Source organism: Sinocyclocheilus grahami, unplaced genomic scaffold (assembly GCF_001515645.1).
Source record: "Sinocyclocheilus grahami isolate Dianchi unplaced genomic scaffold, SAMN03320097.WGS_v1.1 scaffold796.1, whole genome shotgun sequence".
NCBI lineage: Eukaryota > Metazoa > Chordata > Actinopteri > Cypriniformes > Cyprinidae > Sinocyclocheilus > Sinocyclocheilus grahami.
Window position 1 is genome coordinate 136,127 of NW_015505975.1, and position 24,841 is coordinate 160,967.

General features: G+C 40.1%; 1 protein-coding gene across 6 annotated transcripts in view; it reads right to left on the reverse strand.

The window, feature by feature from the left end:
* Positions 1–24,841, reverse strand: part of limch1b (LIM and calponin homology domains 1b) — a 282,167-nt gene that overhangs the window by 132,649 nt on the left and 124,677 nt on the right. For 5 of the 6 annotated variants that reach the window (XM_016246396.1, XM_016246398.1, XM_016246395.1 and 2 more), the window contains exons 4-6: positions 17,267–17,370; positions 2,771–2,801; positions 1,298–1,408 (exon numbers count right to left, since the gene is read on the reverse strand). In XM_016246396.1, the coding sequence (XP_016101882.1) occupies positions 1,298–1,408; positions 2,771–2,801; positions 17,267–17,370 (246 nt within the window). Of the gene's footprint in view, positions 1–1,297; positions 1,409–2,770; positions 2,802–17,266; positions 17,371–17,559; positions 17,767–24,841 lie in introns of those variants that run through there. The other variant, XM_016246400.1, reaches the window with a different exon arrangement.

Genomic DNA, 24,841 nt, shown 5'->3' on the forward strand with positions numbered 1-24,841 from the left:
TCGGTGAGGGAGCGGAGGAGTTGCCGCCGTTCGCCTGAGGCCGGAGCCTGCTGCCATCTGCCATGATGGGGAGGAGCAGGGAACGGGGGACTCCTGCCAGCTGCCTGAACCCGGAGGAGCCATCGCCGTCCACCAGGCATTGCAGAAGAGTTTACCCAGCTGGGGGAGGGCAGAGCGGCAGTGTGTCTGGGAACCGGAACAAGATTTTTTTTGGGGGGGGGGTAGTAGGGCTCCAGCCGTAGAGGCCAAGGCGGGGGCTGGGGTCGTGGCCTCGGAGGCTGCTCTAGCCTGGCCACCGGAACTGTCTATACCACCATGTCCTCCTGTGTTCCCTACTCCGCCATGGCCTCCTGTGTTCCCTACTCCACCATGGCACCCGGAGCTGGCAGATCCACCATGGCGTCCACTCTGGAGGCCTCCCGTCTGGTAACCCTGCTCTTAGAGGCCTCCAGAGCGCGCCCCCCCGGAGTAATGTCAGACTCTGGGCCAGGTTTTGTATGTGTCTTTGCTCCCCATGTGCTCTGTTACCCAGTTTCTGTGTCTCGTGTTTTGAGTTCATTGTTCCCAGGTGTTTCCAATGTTGATTGTCATTAGTTCCAGGTGTCCCTCGTCTTCACCTCATCAGTTCCTGTGTATTTAAAGTGTGTTCCAGTTCTTGTTCTTGGTTAGCCGTTGAACGTCATCCTGTCATCCTGATGTGTCGAGTCCTGTGATCCCCAGCCTTTGTTAATAAAACCCTTTTGATTTATTCTACTCCGTTTCTCCTCGCTCCTTCGTTTTCAGAAAAGCAGAAATAGGTATATTTCTTTGTTGGAATTTTACCATTGTCTTGTGAACAACTGTTTTCTATAATTATGCACAAAAATATTTACAAGTAATTGCACATTTCGTGTTACTAATACTAATTACAAAAAATTATTATTAATAATTACTGGTGGGTTCCCACTGCAAAACAACACAAAAATGCTGCAAACATCAACACAATATTTTAGAAAATCCACCGCAAATTCTTTTTTTTTTTTTTTTTTTTTTTTTTCCCCCCAAATTTTTTTTTTTTTTTTTTTTTTTTTGTGCCACAAAAATCTGAAAAAGTCCAAATCCGGGTGGTCCAAGTCAAGAGTCCACTCTCAAACTTTATGATATTCTGGTCTCTGATTTGAGGATTCATGACAAACTAATAAATATGCTGACATTTATCGGATTGATGTTCTGTTCTGTACATGCCACCAATTATATAAAATCACATTTCTAGTGTTAATGACAGATAGAAATGCAAATGGTTTTGATTTGTTTTTACCTTTCTCATCTGTGACAGCAATTCCTCAAACTTGTGCAGGTCCAGGGTGGGCCCGTTGTATGTGGTGCTGCAATTGGCTGCTCGGCCCAGCCAGTAGATGTTGATCAAAACCTAAAGGAACACAGTCAAAATATTCCTCAGTCAGTGTATCTTATTATCTTTATGCTCATTCATTCATTAATTCATTAACAAAGTGCCTTTATTTCTTTACAAACAGAAAAGCCGCACAGAAACTAATGTGCTATACTGTGATGTGCACTCTAAAAATACAATGAATGCAACAGTCTGCATCAGTATTTTTGAGTTATGACAACTTCTAATTAAATTATGTCAAACCAAATACTACACTGAATTAGAAGTTATATTATGAAATATGAAATATTATCACAATAAAAATAAAGATTATAATATAAAATGACACTGAAGAGGAATAAATTATATTTTCAAATTATTCAAATAGAAAACAGTTCTTTTAAATTGTAATCATATTTCATAACATTACTATTTTTACTGAATTGTTTAATCAAATAAATACAGCCTTAGACAGCCTTAGAGGGCATAAAAGACTTATCTCAAAAACATTAAAACAAGCTTACCAACCCCGAACTTTTAAATGGCAACGACCTACAGTAGTATATGATGTAATTTTTGGGCTGTTCCAGCACTTTTGGATCTGTTCGAATATTTCACTCAGTTTTATATGTGAATATTCCACTCAGCCCTCCATATACAGAGCATCTGTAGTGACACTAAAATAAAGAGCCAATCTGAATCCTACAGTGAAAGTATTGTATAATATGTATGATAATACCCCTTATTGACACCGAACTTCATGATCACAAATCATCGCAAAAAAAGCAGTGGTGTTCTTCAGTCATATGTGTTATCATTCAGTGGTCTATAATCATATATTTGTTGAGAATAATCCTGTTATTGTTCCAGAAAAACAAAGGAAAGGAGGTGTTTCATCATTTTGTGTTAACTGCTTAAATAAGACGCCCATTTGATTTACCTAGTCCTAGTGTATAGAATACATTACTGTAATTGTGCAAGTTAAAAATGTAATCAAACCTTTGAAGTTGCCAACATAATGAGTTCTGATATCATTTTGATAAGTTCTGTTGACATAATAATGCTGATCATGAAAATGTAATGTAACACAAATTTCTGTTAACTGACTTTCTTAAAACAAATTTCATTTGACTCTTTGTGCAATGACTGTACTAATGCCAGTGACAAGTAATATCTTACTTTTCATTATATTTAAGCAAGCTGTTGATTTTAACTGAAAAAGATAAGATTAATTGGTTTCATGCCCACAAATCCATTAGTTGGAGCAACTTCATTTCTTTTCTGAGTAATTAGCTCAAAAATATATTTATGCTACAAATTATTACGTTTTTACTGATACACATAAAGCAGCCTTTGTGATACATATATACACAGTGCCATGGCACTGAAGATTTTACTTACATTTTTTAACTTCTTGTTGTTGTCTGGACCTCTGTGAGAAAGACCAAGAATAAGAAAGACGTGTAAGTGGACTCATTTTATGTAACTCAATCATTTAGATAAAAAAAGAAAAGAAAACAGGTGAGTGAGAAATAACGCAAATGATCTTACTATCTACGTAAAAAATATTTTAATCTTTCAAAATTCAAAACTTTCAAATCATCAAGTGTTGGGGACCCTGCATGGAGTGTCTCTCAGTTCATTTGATCATCTCTAGACACCGAAAGCTTCTGACATTTCAAACTACCTCTACCTCATGTGTCCAAGTTTTTATTTTCTAATATATATATTTTTTATTGTAAAGAAAAGGCTATTGTAAAGAAAAAAGAGAGGGGGTGAGAGAGACTGCTAGTTAAAGCACCAGTAATTTCTGGTTTCCTTCATGTCTGTTGAATCAGAGGGCGGTCTGTTTTTCTAAGCTTTCCTCCTGTAAGATAGGCTTTGGTCAACACCACATGACAGATTCCAATACATATTAGATCATTCTTCTGATAGCACCTTCTGTCTGTCTCTCTCCCTTCATCTGTCAAAAGCATTCATTGTTTCCATCAGCAAGCAGAGTATCTACATACTTCAGTTCTGTGCTCATTTCATAGATTTGTCTGTGATCCAGTGGAAAGAGTGATGATTGCGATATGAATGAAAGAGAGACAGGAATGGAAAAAGATAGGCCAGTATAGGTGTGCAGCAGACATGCACACAGACACATGTAGATTTTAAGAGAACAAAAAGTTCAGTTCAGAAATAAGCACAGGAGGATATACTATATTTTTAATAGAGGAGGCTAAAGGGCATTGTAATGACCTTAAGTGCCTTGCTTTTGTTTTAATATTACAGAAATGTTTTTTACATAATTGTTAATTATTAATGGAATATATTTTCATTAAACCACTTTTATCAAGCAAACTGATTCACTGAAAAATACATATATATTTAAAAAAAATTATAAAACAATAAATGACCAAATAAACAATAAAATAATTACTACTAATATAATATCAGCCTAAAGCAACATTCATACTGGCAGTAATTTGAGCAATTTGAAAGATTTAAACATAGTTGTCAAAAAAGGTGCTATATTTACTTTATTATTTTGGCACTTTTAAAAACTAAAAGAAAAACATAATTCTTGCTTTGTGCATACTGTGATACTGTCCAACCCTACTTTTAAACAGTCGGTTTAAAATAAATCATAAATTGTGCCAAAGATGATGTAATGCAAGAATTAAAAAACAGGTTTTCTGTCTGGACCTTCAGACTAAATAACAACAATCTGGTAAAATATTTAAACACCGATTTACACAATTGTGTAATTCTGAACTGCGACACTATGACACAAGCAAAAACACATACACTAACAGAGAGGGAGAATGAAATTATATCTCTCTTGTGCATTCAGTTTGACAAAACCTTGACAAAACCAATCCTATGAGCAAGACAATCTTTTTGATTTACTGTAGTTTCAGTGTGCTGTCTCTGAAAGACCTCTTCATGCCTGATGGCTTATCCCTCACTGAGAAGAAACTACCGCACTCATGAACTCTGAGTGGGACATCTGAGACGACAGACAGTGCAGTGGACAAACACACCTTTGTTTAATATCTACATGCTGTGGCTATGAGAAAAAACAGCAAAATGGAGGAAGTTTGTACACTTAAAGCCTATAACTACTATTACTTTTGTATATAACCATTTATAAGTGATATGTAATTGCTAATGATGTCTGAAAGGTAAAATGGGCCAAAAAACATATTAAACTCACACTGAAAAGTCAAAAATTATTATCTGCCCATGAAAATGCAATAGGGCAGACATTGCAAAATAAATGTATGACCGTTATTGGGGTCATGCATTTATATACATTGGGGTATATGGTCATTGCGGCAAAAAAAAAAAAAAAAACAGGATGAGACGGTAGCCCAGGCAAACATAGATAGTAATACAGGCAGTTCACAAGGCTTTTTGGAGCAGCAGCAGCATTTGTCTTGGCGATAGGTCTGCTTGCTTGGGGGGTGTTTTGTTTTATTCAGTCCTGTTTTCATTCTTTCTACAGTATGTGTGTGAATATCTGCTGATGCAGCAGTATATATTCTTACACTCAGCGACATGCATATATTGACATATTTTTGTGTCTCCTGCTTTGTTGGGGGGGGGGGGGGGGTATTTCATATATGTTATATGTGCAGCAGCAGTATTTCTGCTTCATGCTCACAGCAGCAAACCTGTGGATGTATTGGCAGTAGCAAGTCAGATCTATTCTGCCAAGACCAAACACATTAGCATTACCATGTATATTACTATGCTAAACTCTCCAAGAGTTGTCATGACAGATATAGGAATCAGTCATAGCACCCAGTCAGTCATCACCATCTCGGTGGGGCTGTAACAGTGTTACAAGACGAAGGCTAAACATCAGTTTTAGATCTTCAATCTTCCTCCCAGTTGCCAGGGGGCAACCATTGGCAAGAACTCTCAGATGTGCTTAGCAATTATTGTGATGATACTCACCTGTGTAGGGCCCTATTTAAGTTTGCCTTTAGCCATTGTGTTTTGTTCAGTCTTGAGCCTACCTACCTGTGTATCCTGTTGCTAACTGTGAGTCTTTTGTAAGCCATTGTGCTTGTTTTGTTTTCTCCTTTTTGTTGTTGTGACTATTGGAAGCCTTGCTTCTGGCTTTGTTTGTACTTTGTTCCTTGTTTTTTTTTTTATCTCTACAAGTAAAACTACTTGGAGTTTGTATCTCTCGTCTCCGTGAAATTTTGTCATTCCTCTGCACTTGGGTCTAAGAAATCCTCAACCTGGAGTTAGCTCAGGAAGAGCACCAGCTCTGTGTCCAGGAGATTAGGGTTCTAGCCCAGCTAAAACAACATTCAAGATTATTTGTCTATAGTCTGGCCGTCCCTGCTTCTGTATCATTACAGCAAGACTGAACCAAAAATGAACCCAGCAGAGAGTCAAGGCCCTTCATCAAATGTGGAGAGAATATTATTTGAGCTCACCAATCAAGCTACTGCTATTCACCATCATGAACGGATACTCACAGAAATACTTCAGCGTTTGGACTCTCTAGCCTTGCCCCCGAAATCCCCCATCTCAGGAGGTTCTTGAGTTACCTACGCCACCGCCCATCCTTCCTCAACCTCAACCAATTCCAGAGGGCCCTCTTCTTGAGCCCAGGCTACCACCTCCTGAAAGATATGATGGAAATAACAGGGGTTGTTGAGGTTTTATCACCCAATGCTCTCTAGCCTTCCAACTGCAACCCAGTAGTTTTCCTACAGAGGGCAGTCGGGTGGCTTATATCATCACTTTATTAACCGGAAGAGCTTTGGAATGGGCTACGGCTCTCTTGGAGCATCATTCACCATTTACTTCTGGAGCAATTCCTAGCAGAGAGGAGGAGGGTCTTCCATCACCCAGGAGGAGGAGTGGGAAATGACCAACGATTACTTCAACTCACTCAAGGAGCACGCAGTGTAGCAGAAATGGCTATTGAGTTCCGTACTCTGGCAGTGGAGAGTGGCTGGAATGAACAGGCTCTTCAAGCAGCATTTCATCAGGCTCTTGCACCTGAGCTAAAGGATGAACTGGCGTTCCGAGATCCTGCGTCTAACTTGGATTCCCTCATCGATGTCGCCATCCGAGTGGATAATCGAATCAGGGATAGGAGTGCCGAGAGACAACAGGACCAAGTCACAGCCCAAAGCTACGTCAGTCCAGTTCAATCTGCTTTCCAGCCTCTGTCCACAGAGAAACCCATGCAGGTTGGAAAAAATCGCTTATCACAATCTGAACGAGACAAACGTATGCGGGAGCGGCAGTGTCTGTACTGTGGTGAACTGGGGCACTTTCGAAATCATTGCCCTAAACTTGTGGGAAAAGAGATTTCTCGTCCAGAGAGAGGGGAGCTGAGACGAGAGAAATAATTGACCCCTGATCTACAGCTGGATTCTCGACAATGATGTATTTCTCCTGGGGCAATGGTTGGCACAAAGGTTCTGCATTTATTGACTTTATTGTTTATTGAATTTTATGGACAATAGTCTGGCCAAGAGCTGGAGGATACCACTAATAACTCTCCAGGATAAGCTCAATATAACCTTGTTAGATAACAGACCTCTGGGGTCCGGCCAGGTAACACACTGTACCATTCCTATTTCAGTTGAAATAGACTCTCATCAAGAATCTCTGTCTTTTCTCATTATAGACACACCCGAGTTCCCAGTCATCCTTGGCTAGCCTTGGCTTGTTTCTCACAATCCTCAGATTGACTGGCCAACTAGTCGTTTCACCAGTTGGAGATGTGCATGTCCAATGGCCAGAATTCTTGCATCTCCTTAGTCTGTTTGGGGGCCTAAACGACAACCCTGGAACCAGCATGAGTCAAATACGCCAAGAACTAAGGTACTAGCCGTTCCTCAAGTCAAACTAACACCTCTTGCTCTGATTGTTTCTTCTCCTGACCTATCTCGAGTTCCCCAGGAATACGTAGATCTCCAGGAGGTGGTTAGTAAGTCCCGGGCCGATACCCTTCCCCCTCACCGACCTTATGATTGCGCCATTGAATTGCTGCCAGGAACTTGCCCTCCAAGAGGTAGACTCTTCTCGTTGTCAGCTCCAGAGAGGTCAGCAATGGATGATTACATTTGTAAAGCACTGGAGAATGGATTCATTCGGCCTTCCACTTCACCGGCAGGAGCTGGGGTTTTTTCGTGGGTAAGAAGGACGGAGGTCTTCATCCTTGCATTGATTATCGTGGCCTAAATGACATCACGGTGAAGAATCGATATCCACTACCACTTATGGCCACAGCCTTTGAACTTCTCCAGGGTGCTACCATCTTCACGAAATTAGACCTCCGGAATGCGTACCACCTAGTGAGAATCAGGTAGGGGGATGAATGGAAGATGGCTTTCAACACCCCTACAGGGCATTACAAGTATCAGGTGATGCCCTTCGGGCTAGCTAATGCCCCAGCTGTCTTCCAAGCCCTTATCAATGATGTTCTGAGAGAGATGCTCAACAAACGTGTGTTTGTATATTTCGATGATATCTTAATATTTTCCCAGAGTTATGAGGACCACGTTCAACATGTCCGGCAGGTTCTATCTCATCTGCTCTCGAACAACCTCTTCGTCAAACTAGAGAAAAGTGAGTTCCACAGCCCTACAGTCTCTTTCTTGGGATCCATCCTGTCATGTGGCAGTGTACAGATGGATCCCAGCAAGGTTCGTGCAGTCTTGGAGTGGCCCCACCCTGATTCAGTGAAACAAGTCCAATGCTTCCTAGGTTTCGCCAACCTTTATAGGAGATTTATTCGAAATTTCAGTTCCATTGCAGAACCTTTCACAGCTCTCACCAGGAGGTCTGGCACACCCTTCTAGTGGACCGCGAAGGCTAACCAGGCGTTTGAATGACTCAAACAGCTGTTTACTTCAACTCCCATATTGACCCTACCAGATCCTGAGTTAACGTTTATTATCGAGGTGGACGCCTTGGACGTGGGTGTAGGAGCAGTTTTGTCCCAGAGAGCGGCTAGGGACAATAAACTCCACACTTGTGCCTTATTTTCACGTCGACTGACCGCAGCAGAGAAGAACTATGATACTGGGAATCGGGAGTTACTGGCCATTAAGCTGGTATTGGAGGAATGGAGGCACTGGCTGGAGAGTGCTAAACACCCGTTTGTAATATGGACGGACCGCAAGAACCTCACTTACATTCAGGGAGCCAAGAGGTTAAATCCTCTGCAAGCTCGGTTGGCCCTTTTCTTTAACCGGTTTGACTTTGTGCTCTCTTGCAGACCTGGTTCCAAGAATATTAAGCCTGATGCTCTGTCAAGGCCGTTCGAGTCTCAGGAAGAGGAGGGCAGGTCAGAGCCTATCATACCAAGGTACAGAGTGCTGGCAGGCATCCAGTGGGACTTGGAGACAGCAGTACGGAAGGCCCAGATTCACCAGCCTGACCCAGGTAATGGCCCAGCGGGTCGCCTCTTTGTGCCTAACACCATAAGGTCCAAAGTACTGCAGTGGGGTCATGCCGCACCATCATCTGGACATCCAGGGGTCCTAAGAACCCTGAGGCGGATCCAGTCTAAGTTTTGGTGGCCCAATATGGGAACTGATGTCCGGAGGATGGTTGCTGCATGTTCCACTTGCGCCCTCCCTCAAGGTAGACTACATCCCCCTCCCTATCCCGAGACGACCCTGGTCCCACATATCCATGGATTTTGTTAGTGGCCTCCCCAGTTCTCAAGGTAACACAGTGATTATTGTTGTAGTCAACAGATTTTCTAAGGCATGTCATCTCATTCCCACCCCTAAGATTCCTACAGCAGGCCAGACGGCAGGACTTCTCATGCAACATGTCTTTAGGATTCATGGGTTTCCCCAGGATATGGTGTCTGATAGGGGTTCCCAGTTTACTTCTACTAGAGGGAGATTGAGAAGACCCTCAGGTGTCTGGTCTCGAACAATCCGAGTATGCAGAGTTCCCAGCTGGTCTGGGCAGAATTTGCCCATAACACCCTCCATCACTCCTCATTGGGTATGTCTCCATTTGAATGCCAGTTTGGGTTCCCCCACCCTCTCTATTTTTTGAACAGGACCTTCAAGCACAGGTTCCAGCAGTGGCCCAGTTAGTCCGGAGGTGCCGGGGGGTCTGGCGGAGAGCTCAGGCTGCCCTGTTAAAGTCATCCCGGGAACAACAGAAATAGGCCAATCGACGTCGGCGGATTGGTCCGTCATTCCGTCCGAGGCAGAGAGTGTGGCTTTCGACTAGAAACCTTCCATTGCACCTCGAGTCACGGAAACTGGGTCCTAGATACATTGGACCTTTCAAGATTATCAAGAAAATAAACCCAATCTCTTACCGACTCCAATTGCCCAGGTTTATGCGCATACACCCCACATTCCATGTTTCATGCCTCAAACCTGTCATCTACTCTCCTTTTTCTCTTGCAGTTAGACCACCTCCAGTTCCTCAGATGGTGGGGGGGCAACCAGCTTACTCCGTGCAGAGACTTTTGAACATGCGCAAAGTACGGGGAGGGGTCCAGAAGAGCTCTTGTGGGTACCAGCCAGAGACATACTGGACCCAGCGCTCATCAGGGACTTCCAACAACAACAGTCAAACAGCACTGAAAGGAATGACAGGAGCCGTTCATCAAGAGGGGGCTCCTGTAAGATTTAGCCAGCAGTACTTCCTCCAACCACTAGGGGTCACACTCTTGCCATGACCCGCAGTATTACTCCCAGCCACAAGGGGTGTCTGCTGCCTGCAATCTTCCTCCCAGTTGCCAGGGGGCAACCATTGGCAAGAACTCTCAGCTGTGCTTAGCAATTATTGTTGATGATACTCACCTGTGTAGGGCCCTATTTAAGTTTGGCTTTAGCCATTGTGTTTTGTTCAGTCTTGAGCCTACCTACCTGTGTATCCTGTTGCTAACCGTGAGTCTTTTGTAAGCCATTATGCTTGTTTTGTTTTCTCCTTTTTTTTTGTTGTGACTATTGGAAGCCTTGCTTCTGGTTTTGTTTGTACTTTGTTCCTTGGTTTTTTTTTTCCCTCTACAAGTAAAACTGGAGTTAGCTCACTCAGGAAGAGTACCAGCTCTGTGTCCAGGAGATCAGGGTTCTAGCCCAGCCAAGACAACATTTAAGATTATTTGTCACCTTACAAGTGCCTCTTTGTTTTTTTGTTTTTTATCACATCTGGTATAGGTTTTTCTGCAAGGGCTACTACCAGTTGAACGCCATGGGAGGATGAGAGGATTTTGATTAATCGAAAATGAGATTTATTCATCATCTGAAAGCTGAATAAATAAGCTTTCCATTGGTGTATGGTTTGTTAGGATAGGGCAACATTTGGACGAGATACAACTATTTGAAAATCTAGAATCTGAGGGTGCTAAATAATCTAAATACTGAGAAAATCGCCTTTAAAGTTGTCCAAATGAAGTCCTTAGTAATGCATATTACTAGGGATGCACTGATACCGATACTGGTACGGGCCCGATACTGAACTCCTGTACTCGCCGTACTCGTTAAAATGCCCCGATACCAAACGCCGATACCACACAGCATGTGATAAGTGCCATATTCAGACAAAGAAACACCGACAACAGACAGCAGAATGGAGTTATTAGAGATTAAAGATGTCTACGAAGTATATGTATGCAATGGATATAAAACATTCAGTATTAATGCCTGTATAGCTGATTTGCGCCAGCTGGTAAGCAAAGCACGCTGAGTGGATTGAGCGCACAGTGGCGCAGATGTGCGAGCTTGTCAAGTGAATATCCCTTTCTCACAGACATCACTGGAAAGTTTGTAGTTCGGTCGGATATGTCAAAAAGAAGTAAGTAAAACAATCCAAGTTACTTAATGGTAGGGAGAAAGGGAGAGAGAGAGAGAGAGCGCGCACACTTCTGTTGTGTGATCTTTATTGATGTTCGCTCACTTAGCACGCATCATTTGGATTAAAACTAAATCGTAAATATAAGACCATTTATAGGGGTATTCACTATAAACATCATTTATTTTCACCCTTAAGCATACACGAATTTCTGGCGAAAGTGAAATTAATAGCCTGTGTGAAATGCGTTAGGCTGTACTGTACTTGTCCCTATCACTCTGCACCAGTACAAATGTGTGGCCGCATTGCGCGTGTTTTGCTTGCTTCATGAGTGTTTCTGCATTATACGAGTGGCTTTGGAAAATAAATCGCAGCACGTTTCAGATGAAAAAAACGTGACTTCTATTTATAAAATATCACAGTTAGGAGATTTATAGCGAGTGATTCCCTGCATTTTTACAGCAAATCGCGTGATTACAGTACAAAGCCGCTGCAATGGAGCAGCTCTAATGCTATTAAATTAAAGATGATGTAGGCTACCATAGAGAGAGAAAAAATGAACAGTGAAAGTAACAAAAACTTGTAAAATACATTTTAATGGGCATAATTAAGTGTGAAAATAACAGAAGGATATACAGTCAAACCAAAACTTATTCAGAGACCAGATATCATTTTTGATATTTTTTTACTAGTGTGTAGGACACTATAGTTAATTTATGTAAAGTGAGGTGTAGCGAATCAGCTCATGGGGAAATATGAATAATTAACCATAACTAGTTATAATTAACTATTCATATTTTAGATCCACTGTAGATATTTAGCTGACCACTCAGGGTCAACCGTCTTGTCAATTCTAAGAACGTTAATTTCCTGGTTAAAGGAAATAACTTTCTTACTGTACAATTCTATAAGTTTGTAACATAAATCTGCATGATTATTGACTCCGGTTATGAGTAAACAATGAACACATCAAGTGTGATACAAGTAAGGTTTTATTAACTACATAAACACTTAAACTAGTCCAACATACTACATAAACACATTAAGCCAGTCTAACATACACATACACACACACACACACACAAACAGTTGGTATAGGAAAGGGTTAAAGTTTAGCACTAAAGAAAGAGACATAAGGAATGACATTTATGGAACCATTTTGCATATTCAGCAGATCTAAAACCTGAGGGAAAACGTCAGATTCTTAGTTCAAACAAACCTTGTAAAAAGGTGTAACTGATACTTAATGCATCAATTAAATCGACTAAGTTTGATACTTGCGTATGTCTGAAAAAGATTCCTGATGCAATCTTAAGGCCCCAAGATCTTGCTGAAGTTGGTTGATGAAAAAGAGCTAGTTTGAGTCAGAATCACTTGATGAATGAAAAGGACTAGGCCGGAGCCTGGCACGAGCTTTGGTATCCTGGAGCGTTTCTCACATCTTCATCTTAGCATCTCACTGAACCACCGAACAGGGCGGGTCACATGGAGTGTGGCCTTTTAAAGCCTGCATACAGTGGACTACCAGTAAAATTGATACAAATTTGGGACCAAAAATTATTCAGAAAAAGTTCAGGTTGGCATGAACCTGGATGACAGCATGCCCAGGAGACTATATGCTGTCATTAAGGCTAAGGGTCACCCAACAAAGTATTGATAGTTGTGTAAATATTGACAGCTGTATGAATAATTTTTGGTTTATTGTCATCCATTACATACCTTTCTATCAAATTTATCTGACATTATCAAGCTGAATTTGTTCTGACACAGTTTAACTCGGAGTTCTTGTCATATTTTATTACCATTTTCTAAACTATAGCGAATAAACTGTGATAATGTGAGAAATGTTGAAGGTATCTGAATAAATTTTGGTTTGACTATCTATTTGATAAATTAAGTTAACCAACTAACATTATACATACTCTTTTGGTTTCTGTAGCTAATATTTAAAAAATTTACAAATGCACTGAAAATATTGGTATCGGTACTCGGTATCGGCAAGTACCAAAAATAAAAGTATCGGTATCGGGCGAGTACTGGAAAAAGTGGTATCGGTGCATCCCTATATATTACTAAACAAAAATTAAGTTTTGATATATTTACATATCAAATATATTTCCTAATGGCATAAAAGAAAAATCAATAATTTTAACCCATACAATGTATTTTTGGCTATTGCTACAAATATACCCCAGCGACTTAAGACTGGTTTTGTGGTCCAGGGTCACATATTAAGATTATTAAGCAGTCTCAACTGGTACACTCCCAAGGCCACAGCTATCAGCCTGAGTGTTTCCTGAGAACTCTTAAAGGCAGCATTTTGTGCTTTATACAGGACAGACTGATGCACTAAGATGGAGGGTTGCTTATATTGCATGAATGAGTGAGTGGCTGGAGCGCATCTGAGGCAATGGTATCCAATGGTATCCGCCTTCTAGAGTGGAGGAGACCGCCTGTATTTTGCCCACTTGAACGTCACTGGTGGGTAAATTTTCACCCCTGAGATTTCAAGGAAGGAGGGGAACCCCCAAACCGTCAACTATTGCGCAATGTCTCATTCTCTCCTCTCAGGGAACCAAGGTCCTGACCAAGGTTCTGAGTTTTGTGAAATACCCTATTGAAATCTCTCTTTTTCATGCCCTTGTGTTCTATGTAGCAGCAGCGTGAAAGAATAACCAACCACAAAACGAGACAGTACCCATCATGTTTACCCCGTTTATTTTCCCGTTTTTGCCAATGTTTTGTTTTCTTTCATGGATCACTTTGCCGCCATCAACCTGCTCTGCCTGGAGCAGTGGAACCGTTCCCTCAAGGAGCACCTGGAACTATTTCTGGGTCTCGCACATCAGACCACCTTCCCGGACGACTACTTATGCAAGTTCCTATGCACTGGCCTCAACACCGCTACATGTGCACAGTTGTCTGGGGAAGACCCTCGAGGCAGAAGGCTCTACCCTACGTGGAGTGGGTGCTGGTTTTATGCGGTTCATCCCTGACTGTCGCACCAGCGGATGACGACACTAGTCCCACTCCCGACCCAAAACCCAGCCAACAATCACCCCGTTGCGCAAAGCGTTAGCCAGAGCCCACCGCAGACGGAGAGCCAAAGCCCGCGTCGACCGATGAGCCATCGCCAGAGAGAGCGACAGAACTGAGGATCGCCCCGGAGCCAGAGCCTCATCGATCGTCTGACCAGGTGCGAGAGGCAGCAACAACGCACACGTCAGTGGATAAAACAGTGGAGAGCAGGGGCGCAGAGGAAAGCCCCGCCCACTGCACCACCGCTGAGGTTGAGCTGGATTCAGGAGGATCTAATAGACTTATTCTGATATGCCCAGTCTCCTGTCTTCTTCTGAACTTCCTGTCATTCCTGAATTAACCATGGAGGTCTGCAATGAACTGTTTGTCTACCCTGAACTGTCTGTCTGTCCTGCCATGACCACAGAGATTGTTCCCCTGTCCCTAGCATTCTCGGGTCTGCCAGTCTCCATCGGCGTCGTGGCTGGAGGATCCCTTGTCTCTGCCTCCAGCCTCTGAATCCTGGACTCCGCCTTGGCCCATCAACCCGGTGGCTCCACCATGACTCCTAGCTCCCTTCTCTCCGCCGTGGCCCGTCAGTCCACCAGCTCTGCCAGGCTCCCTCGTCCCGTTCGGCTCTGCCTTGGCCTGCCTGACCTGCCTTTGCCTCGGGACTACACTCCTCTGGCTTCGCCTCGTCCCTCCGTCCCTATGGCTCCATTGGGCGCCTCCCTCCAGCTCCACTTTGGTCCTCTGTCACTCCGGCTTCACCACAGCCTTCCAGATACCCACATGCGCCTTGGTCGCCCGAGCCATCTGCTCCGCCTTGGCCCTCTGGATCCTCTCTGTTGCCCTGGATCTATGGCTCTCCGTCTTCGCCTTGGCCTCCTCTCCCGCCTGCTTCACCAGCATCAGTCAGCCCCCTGGAGTAATCAGCCCTTCCTCCACCATGGCTCCTCTCTCCGTCTGCTCCACCGTGGGTCGTCTTCCTGGCTGGGCTCTGGACCATCTCCCATCTCCTCCTTCTTCGGGCTCCTCCCTCCATCTATTCCACCCTAGCTCCTCGCCTGCCTTTCTGCCAGCCCTTTGCCATCCCATGTTGCCATCCCTCCACTGTCTCCTCACCCTTTTCTTCTCTGTGGCGCAAGATCACGTCTTCCAGGAGGGGGCGATCTTTCACACTATCACCCTGTTTGGACTTTGGTTACCTGTTTTGTTCTTTGACCTAGTTTCTGTCTCCTCTTTGATTACGCTAATTAGTTCACCTGTGTCTTGTTAATTATCCTCATTTGCCTGTGTATTTAAGTTCCTGTCTGTTCAGTTTGAGTTGGTTGGTTATTGTTTGAACATTGCGTTGATGGTTTGTGGATTACCTATTCTTCTGAGTTTTGTGAAATAAATAACCTATTGGAATCTCTTTTCTTTGAGCGCTTGTCTTCTATGTAGCAGCAGTGTGACAGACAAAGGCGACAGTGGCAAGGATTACAAAACACCATTGGTGATAGAAATGGAGAAAAAAATTTAGTAAGAAACCAGACTCAGTCTGTACAACATTTGAACTTCTTGTACATATTACAATGTTATGTTGTAAGTCACTCAGTCAACATTTTTGTTCATTAGAGCTAATTTTATTTTGTTGTGTGTTGGTTTTAAATGTAAAACTTGATTAAATGAAATCAGTGTGTTCATCAGTGTGTAACAATACCATGATAATATTAATAACTTTTCTACTAATAATCATTTTGAAGTGTTTGAGTTTATATATATATATATATATATATATATATATATATATCAATATAACAAAGAGTGAAAAATTTAAGGGGGTCTGAATACTTTCCGTACCCACTGTACATACCATTCATCTTTAGTCATGAAATAGATTAAGACTAATTAAAAAAATGTTTTATGGACAGGTTGCGAGTGGTTTAGAAATGGTAAAATGTGCTTGGAAAGGAATCAGAATATTGACTTAATTATGCACACACTGTAAAAACAAATATATATCACATTTATTTAAATGTAAACAACACATGCTGCAATTAAATTAATATTTTATGTTATTTTTACTAAATGACAAAAAATATGGAAAAAGTTATTTTAACTTAATTAAAATAAACTTTTTAAAATTAACAGATAAATACTTTATATAGCATTGATTCTGTAATCCTATTATACCGTAGAGTATTTAAAATAAAATTAATAATAAATTTTTTAAAAACATGAATAGAAATGTGAGAACCAACAGTGCACTTAGTAATCTGGTAATTGTCATGGAGTCACCAGCACGCAAGATCCTGCAGCTCACCCCACTCATTCACAATCCCCAGAATTCTGATTCACTGTACCTGCCTAAACTAACCAAGTCACTCTTCATAAGCCCTCACTGTACACTCCTCCTTTGTCTGGTCTCGTTGTTACTTCCATGCAACTTACTTGGCTACCTACCCGCTCTACTTACCATCTCTTATATCTGACAAATAGTCCAACAACCTCTTATTTTTGACCAAAATAATAAAAATGAACCATTTAGCCATTATCGTGCAGCGCTAAGTAACAATGAGAAGTTATTGACAGATCTACAAAAGGCAGCAATGTCATTATTCAGCGCGAGTCAGTTGGACACAATTGGAGATCATTAACAGTGTAATGTAAAGCAGCTCTACAGAAGACAACAGTGCCAATTCAGCTTAATTCAGTTTAAATTTGGTTCTAATCTGATGGTATTGGTGCGGTCATATATATGAATGTTGTATAGTCATAACAAAGTGTATAAGCCACTATATAAACTACAATGGTTAAAATACTCACGGAAGACATTAGATGTTTTTCAAATAAGTCTATACAGCAAACTCAGGAAATCATAATAATACATCAATCACTTTTAATAAGAGTTCAATGTTTTTCCACTGGCAACCTAATTATTTGGAAATATTTGTAGAACTCCACTGTTCAAGTAACATATTGCAATGTAAGAAATTATAGCAAAAATACAGTGTTTCTAAGTAAACAAGAACATGGGCATACACATACATACACAAGCACACACATACACGCAATCACAGTGTAATGAGTGGTTGATCTTACTTGTTAGAGCGTGCAGAGGTGTCTTGTAGATCTCCAGGATCAAATAGCTGAGAGCTCTTCAAACCTAACTCCAAACAACCCTTCAGGAAGAGCGCCACATTATCCTAAACACACACAAACACACATGTGAGTGAATCCTGCATGAACACAGCGCCAAGACTAACTACACACACATACATTAAAGAGCAGAAGGGGAGGCAAACTGACACTTTTGGTTTTGGTCATCCACTGCCTGTGTGTCACTCTCTTTCTCGCAATTTCTGCAAGTTTATAATGTTAAACGCATACTCTACCTCAGGCACAGGACTGCCTCTCTCTCCTTCAGGTGGCTCTGTGCCTTTTGTTGAAATGTGCAACCTGATCTCTGTTATTTGCTACTCTCTGGTTCCCAGCTCCAATGAAAGGCCCCTGATCCCTCCCTTCAGTTTCTCTCTCTCTCTCCAGCGGACCTGGAAGGGTGGCACATTTTCCTGTCCCTAGTGATTGTTGTTCCTCTGTTGTTTTGGAGGGACACAACTTTTTGTCTCACGCCCATGTGCGAGAGTGAGAGCGAGTGAGAAAGAGAGAGAGAGAAAGCCCTCCCCCTAGAACTGAACCAGCCCTTTCTGACAATACACAATAATAACATACAAATAACAAGGCAACATTTCTATGTTGTTGCAATATACTGAAGAAGTCTGCAGTACCGCTCATCAGTTTGAGTCAAGATTTCATCAGCTGAACCCATAATTATTTACTGATTTTATTAATTTCTTGCAACATATTCAATTCAGTGGGTCCAAAGTTTTGAAACAACATAAAAAAAATATGTGTTTAAATTAAACTTGAAAATAAACTAAGTTTTATAATAATTATTTATAATAACAATTAATAATAAATATTTCAGGTTCTGGACTTTTTCTAAGTGACTAATCAAATAAGTAAACTGATCATGTGACTGTTTCTCCAGATGGTTAAATGCTCTTTGGATCAGTCGCAAATCACACACAAGAACATGATCATCAGGTTTTGTTCATATCAACTCGACTGTTGCTGTCATCACAACAAAAGTGGGTTACCAAATACTGTGTTTGTTTGTAGGGCTGCACAATTAAAAAAATAAATAAAAATACATATATATATTATATATACATATACATATATATAAATATGACTACAGAAAGAAAGAAAGAATGAATGAAAAAAAGAAAGAAAGAAAGAAAATATTAATAACTTTATTTAACAGTAGAACTTTAAAATTGCAATACTAATATTTACGGATGTCTTAATTTTCTGATTTTCAAGAGTTAAACCATCAAGCTTTTATTTTTTGTGGAAAACCACAGGAAGCCCTTAAAGCTTCTCTTTTGGTGACAACAGCTAGTTATAAGTGCTTCTCATTTTAAGTATGGGAAGATGGTTTGCACATGCAGCATTTTCAAAAGAACATTAAAAGTGACAAACTCAGAGCACAAACAGAGAATGTTTATTATTATTATTATTATTATTATTTTATTCAGTTTCACAGAAGTTCACTGAAGTTCACCTCTGCAGTATAATGAAAAATCTCCAAATGTTTGCTAAACCCCAGTTGGGACTCGGGAAACCCTCTATTAGACCCTAAGACCCAAGTAAATGTACTTCACCTCAAAAGTCTATAAAGGTTCCTTCATTCTATCAATATGACTCAAGACAATGGCAATTCAAACATTTTCTTAATTTATTTATTGTCACCTCCTCAACATACTCAGCTGAATTACTCTAGCTGTGAAACATTGCCCCCTGCTGACCAGGAGGTCATGGTGCAGAACAGCTGATTACAAGATTTTCACCTTTGGGTTTAAACTGGATACGCAGTTAGGTTCTGTACAAAAGAAAATGTTTCATTTCTCTTTCACTTCACTTCTTTGCAACAGAAAAAAAAGACTTGAAAATGTTGACATATTTCAAAAACATCAGACAAACCCATTGATTAATGAACACAGATCCCTGCTCTACTAATGCCTTGTACTTACTGTCATCTTTAGGGATGACAGTAAGTGATCTTCTAGGAATCACCTTAGTCTTGCACGCAAAGACATTTCACTTTCAGCATTTAGAGTTTTTGTTTTTTTGTGAAAAACTGTATTTGAACTATAAATCATGTAATTTTATATTTTAAAAATGTTACCAGAAACATTTCCCTACCCCACTCATACACTGTTAATTTTTATTCGTGCAGATCTTAAAAAGGGTTATAAAAAGCCTTAAATTGAGAGATATATATATATATATATATATATATATATATATGCACACCCCTACCAGGGATTTTTACATTTTATGAGCCTTGATTGTTATAATACATGTATAATACTAATACATGTGTAGTTATCATTTATCATTACCACAAATTCAAAATTATTTTCCTCATTTTATTAAATTGTGGCCATATTGTACTTTTGTTCCCTAGTGTTTTACTTTAAATAAAATGAATTCATACAGTGTGGCCACGTCATGGTAATACATTAATTCATTCCCATGATTTAATTAAAACAAGGGAACAAATTAATAAAACAGGGGAACCAATTTTTAATTTGTGGGATAAATATATAAATAATAAACATATATTTTAGTTCACAAACCGATTAATTAGCAGAAGTTCTTGCTCAACCATCAGCATGATGTCATTAATGACAGTTCTATATTCTTGAATCAACATGGTTTGAATGACCATGACTTCCTAATTAATTTCTCCAATGATACATTGATAGTTAAGATGCAAATTACATCAATTTACAGGTGATAAAATTACTGAATTTCAAACGAAGTCCTATGCCCTTGGCCATTAGCTTAACTATATCTATACTGGTATATTTTTCAGCCATTTGGGCTCTGTACTGCATTGCCCTGTGTATGGGAGACTACGAGACTTGTTCAAATGTTACTAACATCATTGATATATTAAATTAGACAGTCAAACATAGAATAAATGACTATTTTAAATAACAAATAATGTACGATGTTCAACTAGTCCTCCTTGGAAGTAAGAAACCTGACAAAGTAATGAAAAACAATGCTAAACAATTACTCCTCCTGCAGCATTACAGTTGCATTCTGCTGGCATGTGCCAAACCCAGATTTATCCATTTGATGAAGACAGCAATGCCAGATGGTGAGGCGCAAAGTAAACTACAAGAAAAGTTTCCACTGATCCATTCAGTTTTACATTGGGAATGGAGATATTAGGCTGATGTTGTTTTTAAAGGGTAGTTTTGTTACAGTTTCTTCAGAAGGTCAAAAATATGATGAACTGACTGGATGCATGTAAGAGTGCTAAGTGCCAAGAGGTTAATTTAATAATAAATAAAAGAGCTGTAGATACTTCTGATGGTATAATGTAGCAGTCATGTTTCCAGCACAGAATTCCTCCCTATTTTCCTTCACCTCCATTCATACAGCCGCTCCACCAAGAAAAACAGCCGGCACATAAACAATGCGCTGACACTTGCATAAAAAGGAAATGGTGAGCAAACATAATATTGGTGGTGGAGAAACAGGGAAAATAAGAAGCAGACTGCTGAAGTAGGCAGTGGATAGGGGCTACAGAACAGGGCACTCTTATAAAATTATTTTGGAACCCAGTGCCACAGTAGTTTATTTCAAGCTTCTTTAGGAAATTAATTTTTCTATGTTCTAATTGCAAATGTTTCATCTAATTTCTGTTTTCAACAGAACCTATGCAAATAATGTACCTATAAACATAATGTATGCAAGATTTATAAATGTATTGGGTTTGAACTTCAAACTCAATCTTTGAAAATCTCTTGAACTACAGTATGTACCTGAGATTATTTACTCAATTCATTTGAATTATGATTTATAATTTTGACTATTTTGATAAGCGTTGAGCACATTTATCTATTAAACCCTGACAAACTCTTTAAAACATTCCAGGTCTGCACTTCAGGTTGGCCTGCTTCTCTGTATGAGCACTCAGCTAACTAAAACATTACTATATTACAGCAGTTTATGCAAAATTAACAACAAGCAAAAACAAACTTGAGGGCCCCCTAACTGTGTAGGCTACAAATAGTAAGTCTGGAGGGCCAAAAGTCCTACTAACTAAAAAAACAGGAAAAGGAAGGGGGAGTTAACCTGTTTTATTATGATGCAGGAGATAACAGCATGTTTTTGCAATTTGCTCTTGACAATAGTTTTGAGCTGGTTGCAAGTTACAAGAAGACCTTTATTATTTTAGAAGACGACAGACCTGAGCTTGTCTGAAAGTGCAGTGATTGCAATAGTTCAGGTTGTGGTATTTTGTTTTGAAATACTTGAAAAATGTCAAAGTCCCTTGGGCTGTATTGTGTAATTTTCCTCAAAGCTAAAATCTTAAAATTGGATTAAAGGCAACTGCAGCGATATCATGAATGCATGAATATTTGATTTTTAAATAATACATTTTAGTGTCTAATACATTATTTACTGATAAATTAATTTATCATAATTGTTGTCAATGTTATATTTGCTTTGGGTTTTTTTTTTTACCAGTAACCTCACAAGATCCAGTGTTTGTAACACAGTTAAAATGTCATGTGTAACATTTGTGTGGTAATACAAAAATAGCACACAATGAAGAAAGTTCACAAGGAGTTTTAATAAACACGAGAAACCGTGCAACACACTACACACATACCATAAACGAGACCGAACAGTGAACAGAAGAAACTCAGGGCTTAAATACACAGACTAGATAATTAATAGGAACTGAAACAGGTGTGCACTAATCAGAAACCATAGCAAATAATAAGAAAAGGGAACATAGGCAAACAGGCATAGGAAAAACAAGAAAAAAAAGGAATAGACCTATTCAGGACTGTGACAGTACTCCCCAACTCCTGACAGGCGAGTCCCAGCTCCATAAATAGTCCAACTGCAGAAGGAGGGAGGGGGCTCTGGAGGATGGCATGAAGCAGGTAAAGAGCAGTCCACACCTAAAACCTTTCATGAGCATGAGGTTCACGAGCATCACACTGTAAGGGGGCTGTCAAGACGTGAGACGTGCGGATCCAAATGCAAGCTCTTTATTAGGAGAAGACAGAGACGTGGTCATAAAACAGGCATGGGTCAGATAATGGCAGACAGGTATATGGTGGGCAAAACACAAGAATAGTCCTAGGGCTAGCGTAGGTCGACGATCGGCAGACAGAATCACAGGGGCGAGACTAGAGGGATAAATCCAGGGAGACAGGCAAAGATCAGAACCGAGAAAACTGACAAGGCAAGGCAAAACAAGGAAAACACGGAGACTCGGAAAGGGGTAAAGGCTAAACAATACTCAGCAGAGAAATGTGGTTAGAGTGGGTGTTATATAGTGAGTGAGGTGATTAGAAACAGCTGTGTGCAATCAGTGCAGTGTGCAAATCGTGCAAAGAATGATGGGATATGTAGTCCGGGGTGCTATGCAACAGTTTGTGTTGTGCGAGAGTCAATGAAATGGAAAGGGTGACCTCTGGTGGTGAATAAACGGAAGTCCATGGACTGAATTCGTGACACACACATTGCTCGTGGCAGATGTCAATGAATTCCTCCACGTAATCCCAGGCATGGTTGTGGGGTCACATTGGAGGAGGCAATTTAAAAATCGTTCCTCATTCTTGCCTTTTTTCCTTTTCTTTTTGGTTCGGTCTTCTGTAACATTTGTGTAGTAATACAAAATATATATATTTGGGCTTGTTTGAATCTGAATCATTCAATCATTCAGAATTTTTCATATTCCATATCAGTTATGGCCACTAGTACAAACTACTGATTATCGGTTATTGTTATTGGTCAAGAGATTCTATATTGTTGCATTTCTTAACTAGAATTAAATGTGATATTTAAGAAATATAAAACATTAAAAAAGTTAAAAAAAGCTGAAATTCAGAAAAAGTTCAGCAGAACAGCAGAATTAACTAACTACTTGGGTATCAGTGTAATATCCAGAAAGTTTAAACTAAAAAGTCCCAAACACTAATGCACAGACTGACAGTCTGTCTGAAACAAACACAGACAAGCAGAGTCCCCAGTGCTGTTGGACTGTAATATCTGCACTCTTGGAACGGGAAATGATCAAGCAATCAGATTTGATGACAAGAACTTATATAAAATATAATATCATAATATTTAATATATTGCAACATTGCTGCCCACCATTTGGAACAGCCTTCACAACAAGCATGCATATGATGCCTGTCTAGGTTGATTGTAACAGTTATTGTAATACGAACATGAGAGATCTTGTCTGATATAATAGGCGAGAGGAAGCATTCAGGGTTTTAAAGTGCAATAAGATATTCCAGCGTAATTGTAGCTCTGGGATCACATTAAGACATGGGGGAAAACAGGCAGAGAGCGAGACAGAGAGATTTAAGGAATGCTGGCGTGTAATTACCCATGTCTGTTTACAAGGGTGGCAGCACTGATTAGTGAATGGAGACGATAAGACACCCAATCTAGCGAGGGAATGGGTGAATGATGGAGGAGAAAGGAAACAGCCCAGCCAAACTAAACTTCCTTCAAAACACAAATTCTAAGCACTGGGTGATTAACACCTGTTGTTTTCACTCTGTTTTCTACTTCTGGCTGCTGTCCTCCAAACTCTTACAAAGCTTTTTATTACGCCCGCCTTCATCAAAGAAGTCATGAAATGAATAGCGAGTCGCCCCCCTGTCTTACACATACTTGTTTTTATTTACTTAGGGGCTGAGCAGAGGAGGGCACAGGATTCTGGGACTCGTCATTGATGTGAGAGGACAAAATGAGGTGGCGGGCAAAACTGAAGGAACACCCTTAAAGAAAACAAGAGCTGCATTCATTAGCCATTATTTTAACTCAATACGGAGTTTGGCATTTAGACTAATATCCATTTCGTAGCTAAACTATTAAACCACAAAGACTCCTTAAAGTGACCTTAAAGTTTTGCCAACATCAAACTACCAAACTTTACCACAAAGCAATTCAAGAAGATTCATCAGATTCCTACCAGATGTTTTAATCACTGTGGAAAGTTAATGTGAACGTTCTCCACAGCATGCCACACAGACACAGATGGTTGATTATTTGACTATTCAGAGAGACATGTTTTCCATATAAACATTAAGTGATTTTCCCAAGGATGCAGTGAATGTTATAAACTTTTCAAAATGTTCACATCTTCAAAAACATTTACATTTTACTCAAAGTGGAGCCAAATATTTGTATCAAAGTGGCATCCAGGACAACCATGCTGTAGACACTGACTGTATAAAGTGAAACTGTAAACCCACTGCAAAACGTACACTGCAAAAAAAAAAACTGTGTGTGTGTGTGTGGTGCAGCATTTCATTATCACAAAAAAAGGAAAAGAAGAAACTGAAAAATTTCTGGGGGAAAATATTGTCTTTATAAAAGAATTCTGTATTTGTTTAATGTATTTAGTGAATTGAATGGAAAGACAAAATAAAGTATTAAAAAAAAGATTACTTACAATACTTCAGATGGGAAAAATGAAACACCACAGCGTAACAGTTTCCCAATCAGCTATTCTTATACACAGCAGCCCAACTCATCAAATAATAGAGCTCAAAAACA